Consider the following 20,029-nt stretch of genomic DNA (forward strand, 5'->3'; position numbering starts at 1 on the left):
CTAATTTTGCTGCCTTTGATAATTGCTGTAAATAATGGTAAGGCTAATGACTGATGGGAAAGAAATGTAATTTCAATAAACCAATAAAGTGACTGATGGCTTTAGATTTAGTTGAAACTAACCACGCCCACGTTCTGAACTAACCATTCAGAACGAATATTTTCAAAACAGACTTAAACAAGGTTGTTTAATGAAGAAAAGACATTCATAATAGCTACAAAGTAGACTTAAATCTAGAGTAACAATAGTACACTCAGAATAAGAAGTGATTTGAGAAGAGATTAGGGTCACAAGAAATAAAGACGTAATTGATCCTTGCCAATACTTTTGATACTTCTCATGAAATTGACACTGTCTAATTATAAAAAAAAAAAGGCTGGTCTAATTGGAATGGACTAAGTTATTATCATTTTGGAAAGTATAACTAAGTCTGATGCTCCTGGTCCAAAATCACCTACTAACAACCATTATCTGTAATTTCAGGCAGACCAAGACGAGAACCCTCACTTTTTACATTTTAAAAGTAAAGTTGTACCCCACAGGAAGAAATAAGAATAAGTTCAGAGAAAAGTTGGAATTAGAATTACAATGCACATTTGCAATTCTTTAAGTGCATGATTTTGTCATTATAATAATGTACATTGTCGGCCTTCTAATGTGGTTATAACATTTCATTAAGTCTGAAATTAGGTTTGCAAATAAATGCTTCAAAATATTAATCGAGTTTGTAGTTGTAAATATTTGAATTAATTAGATATTAGCTAATAAAATAAACATGAATTTTTTCATATAAGTAATGTATATGTACTTAGAGCATATTGGCTCTATATGTTGGATATAGACACAGGACGGATAGTAATGAATATCCCTCTTGATAATATAAGCTACCTAATACATTAAACTTGTTGAAACTCTCACCTAACTTAATGCAGAAAAAATAGGAAGTGAAGAAGCAGAACAGTTTTAGGGGGAAGAACCACTTTAAAAGATGAGTTTGTTTTTATTCATGTTTGTGGAAAGATGTGTCCAGTGGGCAGTAATGGTAGAGAATATAGCTCAAGAGAGAAAATCAGATGAAACAGTGTTATAAGAATAACACTTTGGAACACTAAAAATAGAGTAGGTTTTTAAGGTTGTGAGTAAAGAAAGGACGGCACTAGAAAATGGGCATTCTTAGAATCTAGGAGGAAGAAATAATTATAGTAATGTCTCAGGTAGGACTCTCTAGATTATAAGTGACAGAAAACCCAATCCAGATTGTCTTGATAAAAAAAATAAATTAATTTAAAAAAAATGGCTCCCATAACCAGAAAATCAGATGAGTATAACTGGATTCAGTGTTCAAACAAAGACGACAGGATTTGGTTTCTTTCTTTGCTCTGCTTTGCATACCATTATCTTGGCATTATTCTCAGTCTCTACTAGTGGCTTCTGGCACCTCCAGGCTCTCTCCCTGCTGTGGTAAGAAAGCTACAGTAACTCCAGCTTCAAATCTTCTAAAATTAAAGACTGTGGGTAAGGAGCATGCTTAGTATGTTAGAAGGAAAACAGAAAAATAGTATCTGTTTTAATTTTCATTTTTTAATTATAATTGAGGCTGAGTGTTGTTTCATGTTTTTGATTGCCCACTGACATCCTATATTTATGTTTCTGTGAACTGTCAATCTATGTGTTTAAAAATTATCAGTGCCCTTGACCAAGTGACTTCATAGAGGACTGTCCTGTCTTGGTTATTTGTTTCTATAGTACTGCAAATCTATCCCTGTCCACTGGTTCCTTCTCTTTTGTCCTCACAAACATACAGAGGTCTACCCAAGTTTAAAAGGCTTTCATAGCTACTATTCTATTTCTATATTCTCTATATATTTATATACCTTTAACTTCTACATTTATGAGCTATGCCTGCTTTTTTCTCCCATTCATTCATCAGACAAATATTTACTGAGCACTTACTGTATGCAAGGATGGTTCTAGTTGCAGGGGATATGGATGTGAACTAAATAGACAAAAATTCCTGCATTCATGGAGCTTACATTTTAGAAAGAAGCAACAGTAAGTAAAACGCATAGTATGACAGATGGCCTTAAATGGAGAATGCAGGGAAGAGTTTACCGAGAAGACGACTTTTGGACAAACACATAAAGACGGGAAGAAGAGTAATCCATGAAGCTATCTGGGGACATGGATTCCAGGCAGAGTACAGGTACAAAGGCCCTGAGGCATGCTTAGTATGTTAGAAGAAAAACACCGAGGCTGGTGCGACTGGAGCAGTATGAGTGAAAAGAGAGAAAACAGGAGATGAGGTCAGAGAAATAATAGGTATATAAGGGCTCTCCAGAGAAAGAAAATTCGATGTTGTAGTCTTGGGTTTGAAGGCTGGAAACTCAGGCAAAATTTCTGTGTTTCAAACTGGAAGCAGAATTCTTTCTTTGCTCTTAAAGCCTTCAACTGATTGGATGAAGCCCACACACATTATGCCAGGTATCTGCTTTACTTAAAGTCAACTGATTTTTAAATTTAATCACCTCTAAAAATACATTTACAGCAACATTTAGATGGCTGTTTGCCCCGATAACTGGGCACTGTCTTGTAGCCAAGTTGACATGTAAAATTAACCATCACAATGGGAGTCCAGATCCATAAAGGCTTTGAACACCATTGTAAGAACTTTGTTATAATTCTGAGATAGGGAGCCATTGGAGAGTTTTGAGTGGAGAAGAGCCAGGATCTATTTTAAAACAGTCATTTTGGCTGCTGTGGTGAGCATAGATTGTGGAGGGTTTAGGAGGCCAATTAGGAGGCTATTGTTATTCAGGTTAACAGATGATGGCACCTTGGGCTGGGGTGATAGCAGTGGGGATGGTGAGAATCCGGTATTTTTGAAAGTCGAACATATAGGTTTTATTTTTTACAAATTGGATTGGGATATAAAAGAAGAGTCAGTGATGATGATTTTTGGCCTGTGCAACTGGAAGAATGGAGTTGCCATCTACTGAGATAGGTAAGGCTGCAAGGAACATAACTGGAGGAAAGATCACGGGTTTGATTTGGCTCTTAAGTTTGAGATGTCTGTTAGACATTCAAATAGAGTTGCCAGATAGTCAGATGTAAAAGTCTGGGCTTCAGTGAAGAGGTCTGAAATGGATGTATGAAATTGGGAATTGTCACTATGTAGTCAATACATTTACATTTACATCGAGTCATGAAACTGGGTGAGGTCACTATCGCAGTGAGTATAGATACAGAAGACATACAAGGCCAGTCCACAGTTTAAGGTATGGGAAATTAGGAGGAAAGGTTGGGGGTATTTATTCCCTCTATAATTCTGCAAATCCTTCCCCTCCCTAAACTGCTCATTGAAATAAATCCTAATACCCTTAGCAGGATTGAAAAGGAATCCCAAAGAGTTCCTTATGCTCCTAGCAAGACTGCCCCTTCCTCCTTTAAAAAACTCCACATGGATGCTGCAAACCAGTTCCAGGAAGAAGGATACAATATAAACTGAGTATCCATCTTCCCTTTAGAGACCTGGGAGTATTCCATCACGCCTGTTACACATTTACCTCACTCTTCACATTCAACACTCTTAATTCCCTGCCTTAGTTCATTAGTAGGTTTAGCTGTTAATGACAGTAACTTAAACATGATTAAACTTTATTCTCTATCACTTAAAAGCCTGAATAGGTGGTACAGGACTGATATGACTCTCCATAAGGCCAAGAGTCTTGATTCCTTCTATCTGTTACCATATTATACATGGCCTTGATGGCATGGCATGGAGAGTGTTACTCTTATTTTCTAAGTTTTTATTTGCCAGTTATGCTGTGATTTATATAACTTTTATAAGAGGTAATAAAATGGCTTCCTTAAAAAGTAAATGAGGTAACACATTTAGTTTTCATGTTGCCACAGTGGGTTCGTTACTTGTAGGCAGTATTATCTAACCCCCACAGAATATAAATCCCAGATTGGGCCACTAGGTTGATGATGTTGTAATATCCACATGTGGGTTTTGGAATTGTTAATGCCCTATGTGGCTAGACCTAGTTTCTAGGGCAGCTGGGAAACATAGTCTTTATTCTAGATGGCCGGATGTGCAGCAACAATTCAGATTCTTCTACCACACAAATAGGGATGAGTGAATATTGGAGAACTGTCAGCTGTTTCAGCCATTTCCCTCCACCTGTCCCAAACCCTTAGCTCTTTCCTATCGAAATCCTTCCACTCCACCTTTTGGAACTGAGTATTTCATTGCCCAAATCTGTGTCCTCAACCTTTACTCTGAATGATTTCTTTACCATCTTAGTCAAACTTAAATCGGCTTGTTTCCTTAGGAAAGCTGCTTTCCCCCCGGCCTTCAAAGGGAGGCTGTTTTGCCCCCAGACTCCCATGAGTTGAAGGACCTTGTTTCTCATTAGTGTACCTGGACAATTGCTTCTGTTTTTTCTTCCTCTCTAAAATCCCCTAGTCTCTTTGAAACAAGTCCTACCAGATTAAACCATTCCCTACCCTACCTTTTTGCAGTCGTCTCCAGGTCTCTTTGCTATTTCTCCTTATGCCATGAATATTTTAGCACCTGGCTAACTGTCACTATCGACACCACTATTCCTCTCATTATTCTCAGCAATTCAATATCCACAAATCATTCTATTCCACTCCCTGGCCTCTCAGTTCCTGGACCTCGGCCACCCACTTTTCAGTTTTTACTTCATCATTACCAATACCTACACTCTCCCAAAATCTGTTTTAAGCGTCCGATTGTCTGTATATCTCCACTTGTTTTCTCTAGTTTAATTCCTATAGAATCTTGATGCAGACAATTCTTCATACTTCAGTAGTACTTCTAGGCCATTGAAGCTACCACCTTTTCATGTAGCTGGTAGTGTCATCTTATCCATGGCTTTGAACATGCTGACAGCCCTCAAGTTGATAGCCCTCAAGTTGATATCTCATTGATGTCTCTAGCTCCGTCCAAACTCTTCTTTGATTCCAGACTCGTATATCCAATTTCTCCTTGAATTCTTCACTTGGATGTCTAATAGTCACCTTAAACTTGACATATCCAATACAGAATTTTTAAAAAATTTTTTTATTGGGAAATATTGGGGAACAGTGTGTTTCTCCAGGGCGCATCAGCTCCATGTCATTGTCCTTCAGTCTAGTTGTGGAGGGCACAGCTCAGCTCCAAGTCCAGTCACCGTTTTTCGGTCTTTAGCTGCAGGGGGCACAGCCCACCATCCCGTGTAGGAATTGAACCAGCACCTTGTTGAAAGCTCGCGCTCTAACCAACTGAGCCATCCAGCCGCCCCCTCTGGTCGGTGGCTTAGCGGCAGCTCCTTGTCATCAATCTAGTTGTGGAGGGCGCAGCTCACTGACGCATGTGGGAATCGAACTGGCAACCCTATTGCTCAGTGCTCATGCTCTAACCAACTGAGCCACCCAGACGCCCCTGAAACAGAATTTTGGGTATCATCCCTTCTAATCTGTTTCCCCCCTCAGTCTTCCTCATCTCAGTAAATGGCAACTCCATTGTTGAAACTTCAGAATCATTTTTTATTCCTCTTTCTCTTAAACCCAGTTCATCAACAAATCCTGGAATCTCATTTCAAAATATATTCAGAATATGACCATTTCATATTATTTGTACCACTACTGCCTTCCTCATCCAAACTACTTTCACCTCTCTTCTGAATTATTGAAATCCTAACTGGCCTCCCTACTTCCAGTCTTGTTCATCCTTCCTCTTTTTTTTTTTTTTTCATACCGTCCATACTGATGCTTTTAAAATGTAAGTCAGATCATATCACCCGTTGCTCATAACCCTCCAGCGGCTTCTCTGTTCATTCAGAAGAAAAACTGAAGCTTTTATTGTGGTTTTTCAAACCCCTGCATGATCTGTATCCTTCCTTTCCCCCTCCACTTTCCTGCCACTCCCTCCCCTCACCCTGTATTAGCCACGCTGGACTTCATGATTTGACTTAGCCTTACAAGCATTACTGGCCACTGTATTTAGAAGAATTTGAAGGGCTAAGTGTAGGAGCAGGAAGGTCAGTTCTGGGGTTACTGCAATAACCAAAGCAGGGGATGGTGATGGTTTGGACTAAGATGGAGGTGCTGAGAAGTGGTCAGATTTGGGGTATATTTCAGTAGTTGGACTGTCAGTGTTTGCCAAGCACATATTTTTCTTAAGCCCTATGAGTGTTGATGCATAGCAGACCAAAGACAACTTATAAATGATTCTTGGGAGCAAAGGCATAGTCGCCCCGCTCCCTAGATAAAGTTGTGACATAGATCTTTCTTTTTATTATCTCCCTCCTTCCTGCCCCAGTACCACTGATTAGTCAGATCCTTGATGACCAATGCCTTCGGGCAGATAAAAACCACCTCAGTGCAGCCCTCAGGCAGCTCTGCGCTTCCCGGAATTGTCTTGTGTCCTAATACTACTTTTCCATCATTGCTCTATTCAGTCTCGCATCACAATGCACATATCCTTCACGAAAAGGGAAAGGTCTTTCTAAGCAAGGGAGAATCTTCCCAGTGTTAGAACGTCACCCTCCTCTTTCTATGATTCTTTGGCACCATGTTTCTGAATGGTTGCAGCTTCCTTTCTCATAAAAAACGTACTTTTGCTATTTATATGGGATTATGATTTCTTTTGGTAAGAAATTATTCCTAATTATTATGGATTTCAGTAGTTTGAGGTATTTTGATCTAGGATACATCAGGCCTTTGTCAAAGGTCTTTTAAGTTTCTGATTGTAATTGTATATTCATATTATATATATATATATGTATATATGTATGTTTATTGTCTTTTGTGTTGTTTGTCATTTCCAGAAGCAACAATTTATCTGCCTTTATATTTTAAGTAATTTGTATCTATTTATTTGAAGCACAGTTAAAAAATGGTACACTTTGGAAATTCAGTGGCATGCCTTTATTCTTTTAAAATCCTCATAAACCGGGTGAATTTGAATTATTGTGAAAAAGCAGAATATTGTAAATTTGTTTACCCTTTTTCCCTTTCTAATTGGAGGAGGTCTGATGGAAGGGGCGGAAGGAGTTTTGAGAAAAATGTTGAAACTCCTAAGGACCAAAAAGTGAGCCTGAGAAATGTGCTGGGGAGAGCGTGTGTTCTTGCTCTGGCGGTCATATTTAGTTTCATACATTTGATGTTGAACTGAAATCTTCATAAGTGAACTGGAAGAGAGAGAAGTCTTCTTACCTGAGTTGCATATTGGCTGACCATAAAACTTCAGATTTTTTTTCTGTGGTTTTAACAACTTTTTCCTCCCAGTCTGGCAAATTTATGAGTAGAATAATTGAAAAAGGTGGTTTGAAATACAGTAACATTTAGCACCTCACTGATCTAAAAGTCTTCCTCGATTCGGGGGATAAGAAATTATATAAGGGAGGCCCACTGAATTCTTATCTATACTCAACACCTCCTTTGATGTAGTTAGTCATTTTCTATTTGGTTAAGAGGATTTTGTTCCTTTAATTACACTTTCATTTTATTTATGTTTTTTCTTTTTAGGTTAGTGATATTACTCAGAAAATCCTATTAACTATAAATTGGACTCAGACAATTTAGCATTTTCTTGATTTGTATCTTTTGATGACATGATTATTTGGGAAAGTGTTACTTTTCTTTTTCCAAATTTTTATTTGGCAATTATATTGTGGTTCTTATATAACTTTTGTAATGGATTTCTTACCTCTGCCTTCAATAACTCAATTATTTTTACATTGTGACCATGGCAAACATGACTCTTGGGGCAGTTTAATCTACCTCCAGTAGAATGTAAACCTCAGATTTGAACCACTAGGTTGATGATGTCTGAATATTCCCATATGGGTTCCAGAATTAAGGCCCTAAAAGTATCTTAGCCCACAGTCAGACTTTGGGGATTTATTCTAATTATATCCATTCAACAGGATCAACATTGATCTGCCAGTGAGGGGTTCCCAGGTTGCAGAATCTTTAGACTTGGCCTCAAGATAGCCTTTGGAAATTATTTAGCTGACCACATTTAGTGATGTTCTGCCCTTGGAGGACTCTTCCAGGCAGGGTGGAGAGGACTTCCGGGGTCCATCCCATAGCCTCCAGTCACCCCGGCAGGATTAGCACACCGATTAGTTGTCATCCTTTTTCCATGTATTTGATGTCAGAAGGATTGAAGGTGTTTCGTTGTCCTTGGGGTGTTCGGATGTTTTGTTTTCTTTTTCTGTGTACACGTGTTTGTCTGTAATGCAGATTTTATATTTTTCCCCCTAACTTTTATTTTTACAGTGACTATAATCAAGTAGCATTTTAAAACTTTGCTGGAAAGTGGAAACATGAGACTGAAGATATCTCTTTTAAAAGAACCAAAGCATATCCTTTTAATACGTATAGATCTTATTGTGATCGTCTTACTCGAGTATTGCTAAAAGTATTCTTCTATTTTGTATTCTACTTGGAGCATGGATTTTTTTTTTTCATTCCTTTAATGGCAGTTAGCCGAATTGTTTTTGAAATATTTCAGATCATGTGTTGTAGGTAATTTTCCAAAGCAAACTATTTGCTCTGAATCTTACTTTCAAATTCTTATTGACATTTTTCTTACTTTACTTAAGTACCATACTTAAGTACATAAAAAAACAGTTTTTGTTTAGTCTAGTAGGATCTTAAGGAGCAGCTTTTTTTTTAACCAAATAATTTCTTAGCTAGTGTGATCTACAATGTTTTTTCATGAGTTCAGCTCTATTCATATGCATGATAATTATATTGTGGTTCTTATATAACTTTTGATAAAGTGGAGGACAAGTTGTGGAAATCTGAGCAGTCAGACCTTTATTATTTCATGTAGGAAGATGGCAATTATAAATATTTTCCAAGTGCATGACCGTGTTTTGTCAGCATGAATTCCCAATTATGTGTCAGGAAGATACCATAGGTCCCTCTACCTTCATTCTTAGTTATTTAGACCAGAGTTTCTAAAATTATCATCTACAGACCATTACAGGTCTGTGAAGGGATAAGTAAAAATTGAAAGTAAGAGGTAAACAATTTTTGTAGCAATTTGACATTGTCACAACATCCAACTATAAGATCATTTTTCTAGTAATTCATCTTTATTTTATCTTACAAAATTTTGATCTGCGACAGATTTGAAATAAAGAAAAATGTGGCCTTTCATCAGAGATAGAAAAGCACTGAGTTAGACATTTGATCAAACTTTTTGAATTTATATTATCTTGTCTGCTTATTTTACCTTTTGAATGAAGATATAATTTCTCTTATTTCTACTTAAATCATTTTTGCTCTCTTTTCAAAGTGTGCCCTCAGCAGTTCATGCCATATATAAGATTAATGCCATTTACCAGATTTTGACTATGTCCATTGTCTGCTTTTACCTTTGTTTTCAAACTTGAAGAACAGCAGTCTAGTAATTTTTTAGGCTTTCTTAATCCGGTAGGCGTCTCATAATTTTGGTTATCCTAGTGGTTTGAAGATCCATCATGTACATCTGATGAGCACTTACAGCAATTTATGTAAGGATAAGGTTAATGTTTTATGTTTTGGTGTGTGTGTGTGTGTGTGTGTGTGTGTGTGTGTTTTCTCTTTCCAAGTTTTACCTAACATTCTCCCTTTCTAAAGGTTTTTCCTAACATTGTTTAGACTTTAGAAAATATATTGGAACAATGTTGTCAGTAATGGTCTATTGATATCCAGGTCCTTTTGTTTAGATTATATTTTGAATTCTAAGTATTCCAGTGCTACTTTATTATCTATTTATCTGAAGACTCTTAAAATCTTCCCATAATTTCTTTTTTTACCTTTTTGTTTTTTGCTTAATCTATGAGATTTTTTGAAGTACTAAAAAAATCTTAGAACATCCCAGAATATTTATGGCACATTGTCTCTTTTTTCCTTGGAGTTTATATAATGCTCAGATAAGCCAATAACAAGCACTGATAAGAAGAGGAGGAAGAAATGCAATAACTACAAGAGAACAAACAACCCACCTAGGAATCTGGTAATATAGAAATCCAGATGTAAGCAAGAGAAAGGATTTCTCCTAAACGATGAACTGAAATGCCTTCTGTAGACATACAATTCTGCTGGGTAAACAGCCTCTGAGGGCTACTTGAGCACCTCAATTTACAGAAATCGTCCCTGCTAAGTCAGAGACTGAAAAAGTGGGTTAAATAAAGTAAGAATTTTAGGGTTTATGTGTCATCCAGCACTATGCACTTTATAGGTACTGTAAATTGTATTACTAGTTGAACTGTTTCCTGAATTTAACGTTAATAAGTTTGGTAAGGTTTTAGTTTCAACTATTAAGCTCTAGGTTTTGTCCAAGGTAAATAGTTATTATAATGTGTAATTTAAGCTGGTGTTTTATTGTTACACGTCCGTCTTCTTTTAACACTTGATTTTTTTAAAACATCAAAATAATTCCTGCTTAATGTAATAACGTAAATGATCCAGATACGTATATGTAAATACAAAAGTACAGTTCCCTTTTCTCCCCGCCTATCCCCGTATAGTTTAGTGTAGATCCTTTCACACCTTTGGATATGTTCGATATCTTTATGTATCTTTTGGTCTTGTGTGTGGACTATCTTGTAACATAATTTTTAAATTTTCATGTAGTCAAATCTTTCTTTTTTTCCTCTTTTAGTATCTGGATTTCTTATCTTGCTTTCCATTCTTACAACTGTTTTGATGCTTATTTTCCTTTAAATAGAAAGAAAATACGAAAATCATCAAATGAAAAATAAATTTAGAAGCTTGAAATGTTTGATCCTATTTTATACTCGTAATCTGCACTGGAAATTATTTTATTTATTAAGATTTAAGACTTGGCGTGTGTTTTATGTCTCCTTAACACGGTGACACATCAAGAATTAGTAAGCTGTGTTGGCTGGACTACTGCTGAAGAACTGTATTCATGTGGTGATGATCACCAAATAGTGAAGTGGAACTTGTTAACCAGTGAAACAAGTCAAATAGTAACGCTTCCTGATGATATTTACCCAATAGACCTTCACTGGTTTCCAAAAAGTTTAGGCATAAAGAAACAAACTCAAGCAGAAAGTTTTGTCCTCACAAGTTCTGATGGTAAGTTTTTAATGTCATATGCTCATCTTATATGCTCATTTTAATGTTATATGCTCATGTATTTTAAAGACATAATATGTTAATGATTTATGCTTTGACTTGTTCTGCAAAACTGGTCTTTGTGGATCTGCACACCTTTATCTACACCTTCATCTGTTTTCTATGTATTCACTTGGTTTGTGTATAGGCTTTAAAACTATTGTCATGGAAGAAAGTGAATTATACTGATGTATACTGGAATTGAATCTGAACCTTTGGCTTTCCTTTGTGCTCTCTTAATAGTTGTTAAGCTGTTATCAATTTTGGTTTCTAGTTTCTTCAAATTTAACTTTATAACATAATTACACTTAAAAATATGGACATAACACATACTCATTAGTAAGCTATCTGTTAAATATAATCTTTATTTTCCAGTACATGTTAATTTCTGCTTACATAATTGGACATTTATGTAACTTGACCATAGTTGTATTACTGACGAGTAAAAAGCATGATTTGTCTACGTTTTACGGATGTTTTAATTTTCTTTTCTTTTTTTTTTTTAAATTTTCTTAGAAATAGTTTGAACTGTTTTTGTCTATATTACACTTTACCTACTATTGTTAATTAAGAGTACATTCATCAAAAGTAACGGACTTACTTGGCTAATACTTAGCACAGATGGAGTCTTTGGTCCACCTAGCTCCAGGGAAGGGTGCTTCCTTAGGCACAGCTGCGTCAGGCCCCTGTTCCCACCATTTCTTGGACACACTCTCCCTACAAGGTGAGCATGATGGCAGCCAACAGCCCAAGTCTCATTCTAATAGAAAAGAAAGGTCAGCTGAGGGAATGCGTCTTCCTCAGATGGTCACTTGCCCGTCACTGAGTGAATCACTTTAGTTAAGAGAATGGGTCATTGATTGAGCACGTCAGGCCTCAGGCTACTGTGGAAAGGGAGAGAAAAGAGAAGAGGGCTTTTATCACCAGAACTGGGTGGGTATATTGTGGTAGACAATCACATCAGATTCCACATCTTTTACAGACAGAATTTATGGTAGTTTTTTCTCTCTCTGTATGTCTATTTTATTTATTTATTTATTTATTTATTTATTTAAATTGGGGAAAGGGAACAGGACTTTATCGGGGAACAGTGTATACTTCTAGGACTTTTTTCCAAGTCAAGTTGTTGTCCTTTCAGTCTTAGTTGTGGAGAGCGCAGCTCAGCTCCAGGTCCAGTTGCCGTTGCTAGTTGCAGGGGGCGCAGCCCACCATCCCTTGCGGGAGTCTAACCAGAAACCATGTGGTTGAGAGGACGCTCTCCAACCAGCTGAGCCATCTGGAAGCTCAGTGGCAGCTCAGCGCAAGGTGCTGTGTTCAATCTTAGTTGCAGGTGGCTCAGCCCACCATCCTTTGCGGGACTCGAAGGGTTGAACTGGCAACCTTGTGGTTGAGAGCCCATTGGCCCATGTGGGAATCGAACCGGCAGACTTCGGAGTTAGGAGCACAGAGCTACAACCGCCTGAGCCACTGGGCCAGGCTAGTTTTTTTTTTTTTTTTAAACTTTATTTTTCTGAACTTTGACTTCCTATAGTGCCTGTGCTTAGAAGAATGATTCTACCCACACTAGAATTTAATTTACCTCAGATGACAAAGTGGTTGAGTTTAAACACACACACACACACACACTTAATTTTGATATAATTTCACATTTACAGAAAAGTTGCAAGAATTATACAAATAACTCCTGCATATCCTTTATCCACATTCACTAACTGTTAACATTTTGTCCTGTATTCTTCATTATTGGCTTTCTTTCCTCTCTTTCCTCCCCACCCCCACCACGCATACTCTTTTTTCTGAAATACTTCAGAGTAATTTACAGATATGCCCCTTTAACCATAAATACTTCAATGTATTTTCTAAGAATAAGGATTTTCTGTCAATAATCACAATACATTGATCAAAATCAGGAAATTTAACATTGATATAATATTATTATCTAATCTACAGTTCATGTTAAAATTTTAACAATTGTCCCAATATTGTCTTTTATAGAAATTTGTTTTTTCTGGTATAAAATAACACATTGCTTTTATCATACGTCTCTATTTTCCTTTAATCTGGATCAACTCCTCGGTCTTTCTTTTATAATCTTGACAATTTTGAAGAATACAGGCCTGTTATTTTTATAGAAAGTCTCTTAATTTGCTTTTGTTGGATGTTTCCTCACGATTAGATTCAGTTTACACATTTTTAGCATCAATACTTAGGGCATAAGATTGGGAGATTTGTGATGCTGATTTGACTCATTACCAGTGGTATTAACTTTGATTACTTCAAAAAGTTGTGTTTACTAAATTAATCTACTGTAAAGTTACTGTCTTTCCCATTTAATAAATAATTTGTGAAAGAATATTTTCACACTATGTAAAAATATTCTCTTCCTCCTCAAACTTCCTCCCACTATCTCAGCATCTTGATGATTCTTGGCTGAGTCATTTATCTAAGATGGTTACCAAATGGTGATTTTTTTAAAAAACTCCATAATTCCTTCCATATTGATTAGTTGGTATTCTACTGCAAGGAGAGGAGCCTCCCTTTTCCCACCCATTTATTTGTTTACTTACGTCAGTTAGACTCATAGATTCTTTTGAGTATCCTGTTACTATCATTTTTAAATTTTGATGTTAAAATTGTCCCAGATTTGGTCAGTGGGAGCCCCATCAAGCCAGCTCAAATGAAACTTTGCTTGGTGTGTGCGTGGGGTAATGTGTCCTCATCATTTCTGAGCACTTCTTTGCTGTCACGAGATGTTCCAGGCCCATCTTGTGCTTTCCCAGTCCCAGCCCTCAAATCGGCCTCTTCTCCTGTTCTTTTTTTGGTGTTCAATGGCATTTAAAAACCAAGATGAGAGTGCTAGGTGTGCTCATTTCAGTGGGATGCGTTTACTTCAAGGCCTTTCAGAGGACTGAGTTAAGAATTATGAATATAAATGCATATTTAAAAACATATATCTACAGCTATTTCTTTCTCTCTTTTTCCCTTCCTCCTTCCCTTCCTCCTTTCTTTTCATACTACCGTGTTTCCCCGAAAATAAGACCTAGGCGAACAATCAGCTCTAATGCGTCTTTTGCAGCAAAAATTAATATAAGACCTGGTTTTATTTTCCTATAATATAAGATCGGGTCTTATATAATACAATATAATATAATGTAATATAATATAATATAGTATAATATAGTATAGTATAATATAATGTAATATAAAATATAATACTGGGTCTTATATTAATTTTTGCTCCAAAAGACGCATTAGAGCTGATTGTCCGGCAAGGTCTTATTTTCAGGGAAACAGGTTATTATAAAAACCATGAGTTAATTCTGATATCATCAGTTCTATTTCAACACCAAAAGGTTAATTCTAGTGTGTGTGTGTGTGTGTGTGTTTTCTCACTTGGAAACAGTGAGAAAGCCTCACTCCCATCATTCTCAATATGTTAACTCATTTGCTAAATTCTGCAACATACAGTAGGTTGTTTCAGAGTTGCTAACCCATACTACTGCAAAAAGTTAGAGTTCAATATTTGCTTACTGTTTTACCTAAAGTCAAAATACTTTCTGATGGGGAAAGAAAGTAAAGTAAAACAAATGTAATTTAAAAGCTAAATTTGCAAGGTGAAATAAAGGAAAATATATTATGATGCTTGAGAAACTAGAATGTTTAATTAATTTTATTTTTCGGTTTACTATATTAAAAAAACAAATAAGATTACATGCCACAATTAGATATGGGAAGAAGAGAGAACCAAAGCAGAATAGTTGAGTATTTTCTGCTAGACTAACATGAGGAATATCTGAGATCTTGTGAAAGGGAAGGAAAAGGATGATAGATCAAAGAAAAGAAGTGGAAGGGTAAGACAGAAAATAGCATTCAGAAATGAGAAAGAAATGTTCAAAAGAAGAAGAAAGTGATGGCATCAGGAGGTGGTCAAGGGGTTTCCTGCCAGATAAAGATCTGAGGTCATTTTATATATTAGTGCCATGTTCTTTATTAACCCAGTACTTTAAAAAGACAAGAACAAAAACAAAAAAAATGAATAACTGTCAATTTTAGAAAAAAACATGTAACATGAGATCTATCCTCTTAAATTTTTATTTGTACAATTTGGTTTTGTTAACCATAAACATAATGTTGTACAGCAGATCTCAGGGGCTTTTTCATTTTGTGTGACGTTAACCTGATACTTACAAAAACAATTCCTTCAAGATTTAATTCATTGTTCAAAAGGTTTTCTTTTCTAGTTTCCACCAGTTTTCTCCTCTTGATTTTTTTCCCTCAGTGCTGGAAGAGAAGATGAGTTTTTGAGTTTGTTCATCACTCTTCCAATGTTCCCTTTGTCCGTCCCCCTCCCTCTTCTGTGGTGTTCGTGGTAACACTCAGAAAACATCCCTGGGTTTTGGGGGCAGGCCCTGAAATACATAAGGCAGACTTTTGCCAAGTGTTTTGTCTCACCAATAATTCTCTCTTCAACATTATTACCTCTTTTTGAATATTTCATGCAGTTGTATCCCATATGTAGAGGAGATATTTCTTTAACAATGTGTTAAAAGATTTACATTTTAAAAAGAATTCAATGATTTAAAATGCATTAGGGGAGCTGCTATGTAAAGGAATTCTGGTATAAATCTTTTGTAAAGCCGTTAAACACTCCTTAAATTATGTTTAGTGAAAGTTGATATTTTCATACATTGTGTTAGACATTTTAAAATAATCCCTATATTCTCTTATTAGTTACCGTGTCCATTTAAAATTCCACTTTGAAAAGAATTTGTGTGTTTATTTCTTTTTATCAGAAGTTAGCGGTTACCAATCTTTGTGGCTTTTTGCAACCTACTGCCAAAACATTTCTGCTATTAAGCAGTCTGCGAAAGTGCTCATGTGCCTTTTTTCCTAACACCCTATTCCAAGCCTTCTCATGTTTCTAAGACATTTCTTAAGGCATTTGTAACTTTAAAAAATGTTTTTTGTGTAACTTTAATCTACTTCCTCTGTTCTTTTTCTCTTTTATGACATTTTCCTCTTTTTAGTTTATCTTTTATTTAAAAATAAGAGATTAATTTCATACTCCAGGATTTAAATATCCATACTTTTTATCCAAATTATCCATTGTTTGTTTAATAAATCAATAAATGAATCATATTGATTATATTCTCTTCCCAACCCCAATCCTAGCAAATAATTGGAAATAAATGAATTGATCTCTAATTTTGGTCTTGTACTTATAAAACATTACAGAAAAGCTGGAGAGAAGAATCAAAATAGTTAAGTGGATAGTTATGGGTTTTAAAATATTTGTATGTGTAATTTTATATGTGTACTTTACTCTGGGTGTGCTAGTCAAGCAATTTGTAATAATCAGCCAACATGCAAAGGCCAAAGATTTATTAAAGGCTAAAGCAGTGCAAAGAATTGACCTTAGTTGTCCCCATATATGTCTTCTGTGTGGTCATAGGAAGCAAGAATAATTTTAGCACTTGTCAGAAAGTCAGTATTAGTATTTTTAGGATAAGAAATATCAATTGCCTAAATACATAAAATTTCTGAAATATGGAATTGGTTGAAAGACAACTTCTGGACCTTTCATTTCTGGTTCAAGAGTTATTTGGTTAATCTCTTCAGTGATGAATTAATTCATCATATGCAACGTTTAGTATGTGGTTCTTTTCTCCTAGTGAAACAGACCTGGGTAAAGTAAATGACCACACACTTAGCTTTCCACTTACTATGTGTCATCTTTACAGTTTCCTATTTTGAGATTGTTTCCCCCCTTGTATTTTCTGTTATGTTAAGTTAGCCTCATAAAGAGAACAATAGCACAGTTTAATTCAAAGTAATTGTTACACTGAAAAATGACCCAGAGGTAAATATAAAATTAAAAGGAAGGTTTGGGGAAAAGTAGATGGTGTTAGTGTCTAGATAAAGGTAAAGAATTGAGGGGCTAGAAAATGAAGGATGGGAAAAGTAAACTATCAGACTGAATGAGAAAGAAGAGAATGTCAAAGTACATTTTATTTTATTTTATTTTATTTTTAGTTACTGGGTGTGGTTACTGAGTTGGTTAAATTTAACAAATGCTGATCATGTAAAAGCACTATTGCAAATAAAAATATGACTAAGACATGGCTCCCTGCCCTGAAATGAATCATAGCCGAATTTAAAAAAAAAGTGCTACAACAGAGTTACAAATAATGTACACTGTGTGTGAAAAAGAGGGAACGACTTTGTTGGTGGGAACTGGTAGGTAGTCAGTGAAATAACCACAGGGTGCTAGGTGTTAAATGTTTTAAAGCCATCTGTAATAGTTAGAGTTCTCCAGAGAAATATTTTAAAGCCATCTTAAGCATCTGACTTAAATATATTTTAATGAATTGTTAATAATAGGCCAAATCTTGAAAAGCCTTAAATTAAAAGTGAATTCAAACAACATAAATCCTGTGAGACAAAATTTGGTTAGGCAGCCACATTATTCTTTTACTGCATATGCATATATATTTGGGGGAAAGTTTCTAATTTCACTGTTCTTAATTTATTTCAAGTTATGCATTATTAGACTTCATGAGCATTCAAAACCACACTGATCTTTTCTCAGCTCCTGTAGCACTTGTTCTTTGCATAGCTGATTTTTCCCCTTGACATCTCTTTTCTATTCTTTATATACTTTAAAGTTGTAAGTTTTTAACTTTTTCGCCTGTATATTTATGAAGCAGGCAACCAAGTGGCCGACTTCTTTCTGTCTACCTGGTGCCTGGCGCAGTGTAATATCATGTAAGACAAGTATTTTAAAATTTGGGATTATCAATTGATAAATTAACTAAACGAGGAGGCCATTAGACTGAGGTGACTTTAATGCCATCGGCCTACATAAGCAAACCAAAATCTAAATCTCTAAAGGCCTCAAGGTTACGAAATTGAAATGTAAGGACATCCAATCACAACAGCCAACTAGGCTTTAAGCTGTAGTCAATTAATAATTTCTTTACTTTGCTTCCACTTTTTCTCTATCAAAGTCTTTCTCTGACCTCCTGCCAATGGAGTGCTCCTAACTATATACATCTGGTTTGGCACTGCCTGATTGGAATCGATTTTTCTTCAATTAAACTCTTAAAATTTGTTTTTAATTAAAATTTATTGGGGTGACAATTGTTAGTAAAGTTACATAGATTTCAGGTGTACAATTCTGTATTACATCATCTATAAATCCCATTGTGTGTTCACCACCCAGAGTCAGTTCTCTTTCCATCATCATATATTTAATCCCCTTTACCCTCAACTACCACCCCCCCACCCCCCTTAACCCTCTGATAACCACTAAACTATTGTCTGTGTCTGTGAGTTTTGTTTCTTCATTTGTTTGTCTTGTTCTTTTGTTGTTTTCAGTTTTATTTCCCACATACCAGTGAAATCATATGGTTCTCTACTTTCTCTGTCTGACTTATGTCACTCAGCATAATAATCTCAAGATCCATCCATCTTGTCGCAAATGGTAATATTTCATCTTTTTTTATGGCAGAATAGTATTCCATTTTGTTTATATACCACAACTTCTGTATCCATTCATCTATCGAAGGACATTTTGGTTGTTTCTATGTCTTGGCCACCGTAAACAAAGCTGCAATGAACAATGGAGCACATGTGTCTTTATGGATAAATGTTTTCAGATTTTTGGGGTAGATACTCAGGAGAGGAATTGCTGGGTCATATGGTAATTCTATTCTTCATTTTTTGAGGAACCTCCACACTGCCTTCCATAGCGGCTGTACCAGTCTGCATTCCTACCAATAGTGTATGAGGGTTCCTTTTTCTCCACAGCCTCTCCAACACTTGTTACTATTTGTCTTGTTGATGATAGCCATTCTGACTGGGGTGAGGTGATATCTCATTGTGGTTTTTATTTGTATTTCTCTGATAATTAGTGATGTTGAACATTTTTATATATGGCTATTGGTCATTTGTGTGTCTTTGGAGAAATGTCTATTCAGTTCCTCTGCCCATTTCTTAATTGGATTGTTTTTGTTGTTGTTGTTGTTGTTGTTGAGTTGTAGGAGTTCCTTATACATTTTGGGTATTAGCCCCTTATCAGAGGCATTGTTTGCAAAAATCTTCTCCCATTCAATTGGTTTCCTCTTTATTTTGTTGATGGATTCTTTTGCTGGGAAGAAGCTTTTCAGTTTCATGTAGTCCCATTCATTTACTTTAGCTTTTACTTCCATTGCCCTTGGGGTCAAATTCATAAAATGCTCTTTGAATCCAAGATCCACAAGTTTAATGCCTATGTTTTCTTCTATGCAGTTTATTGCTTCAGGTCTTATGTTTAGGTCTTTGATCCATTTTGAGTTAATTTTGGTACATGGTGACAGGTATCAGTCTAGTTTCATTCTTTTGCACGTGGCTTTCCAGTTCTCCCAGCACCATTTATTGAAGAGGCTCTCTTTTTCTCCATTGTACATTGTTGGCTTTTTTCTTGAAAATTATCTGTCCATATTTATGTGGGTTTATTTCTGGATTCTAAATTCTATTCCATTGGTCTGTGTGTCTGTTTTTCTGCAAATACCATGCTGTTTTGTTTACTATTGCCCTGTAGTACAAGCTGAAGTCAGGGAGTCTTTTTCCTTACGATTGCTTTGGCTATTTAGGGTCTTTTGTGGTTCCATACAAATCTGACGTTTTTTGTTCTATTTCTTTAAAAAATTCCATTGGGATTTTGATGGGGATTGCATTAAATCTATATTTTGCTTTGGGTAATATGGCCATTTTAACGATGTTGATTCTTCCAATCCATGAACACAGAATGTCTTTCCATTTCTTTGTGTCTTCTTCAATTTCTTTTAAAAATGTTTTCTAGTTTTCCACATATAAGTTTTTCACATTGTTGGTTAAATTT

At 35.8% G+C, this 20,029-nt stretch overlaps 1 protein-coding gene across 4 annotated transcripts in view; it reads left to right on the plus strand.

The window, feature by feature from the left end:
- IFT80 (intraflagellar transport 80) overlaps window positions 1-20,029 on the plus strand; it is a 109,210-nt gene that overhangs the window by 2,015 nt on the left and 87,166 nt on the right. For 3 of the 4 annotated variants that reach the window (XR_013994318.1, XM_081064282.1, XM_081064283.1), the window contains exons 2-3: window positions 8,293-8,376; window positions 10,888-11,109. The exons of the other annotated variant lie outside the window; for it this stretch is intronic. Coding sequence is in view for 2 of the 3 variants with exons in the window: in XM_081064282.1 (XP_080920408.1) it covers window positions 8,340-8,376; window positions 10,888-11,109 (259 nt within the window). In the remaining variant the exon portion in view is untranslated. The remainder of the gene's footprint in view (window positions 1-8,292; window positions 8,377-10,887; window positions 11,110-20,029) is intronic. 4 annotated transcript variants of the gene reach the window in all.

Source organism: Rhinolophus hipposideros (assembly GCF_964194185.1).
Source record: "Rhinolophus hipposideros genome assembly, chromosome: 2".
In the NCBI taxonomy this organism is placed as follows: Eukaryota; Metazoa; Chordata; class Mammalia; order Chiroptera; family Rhinolophidae; genus Rhinolophus; species Rhinolophus hipposideros.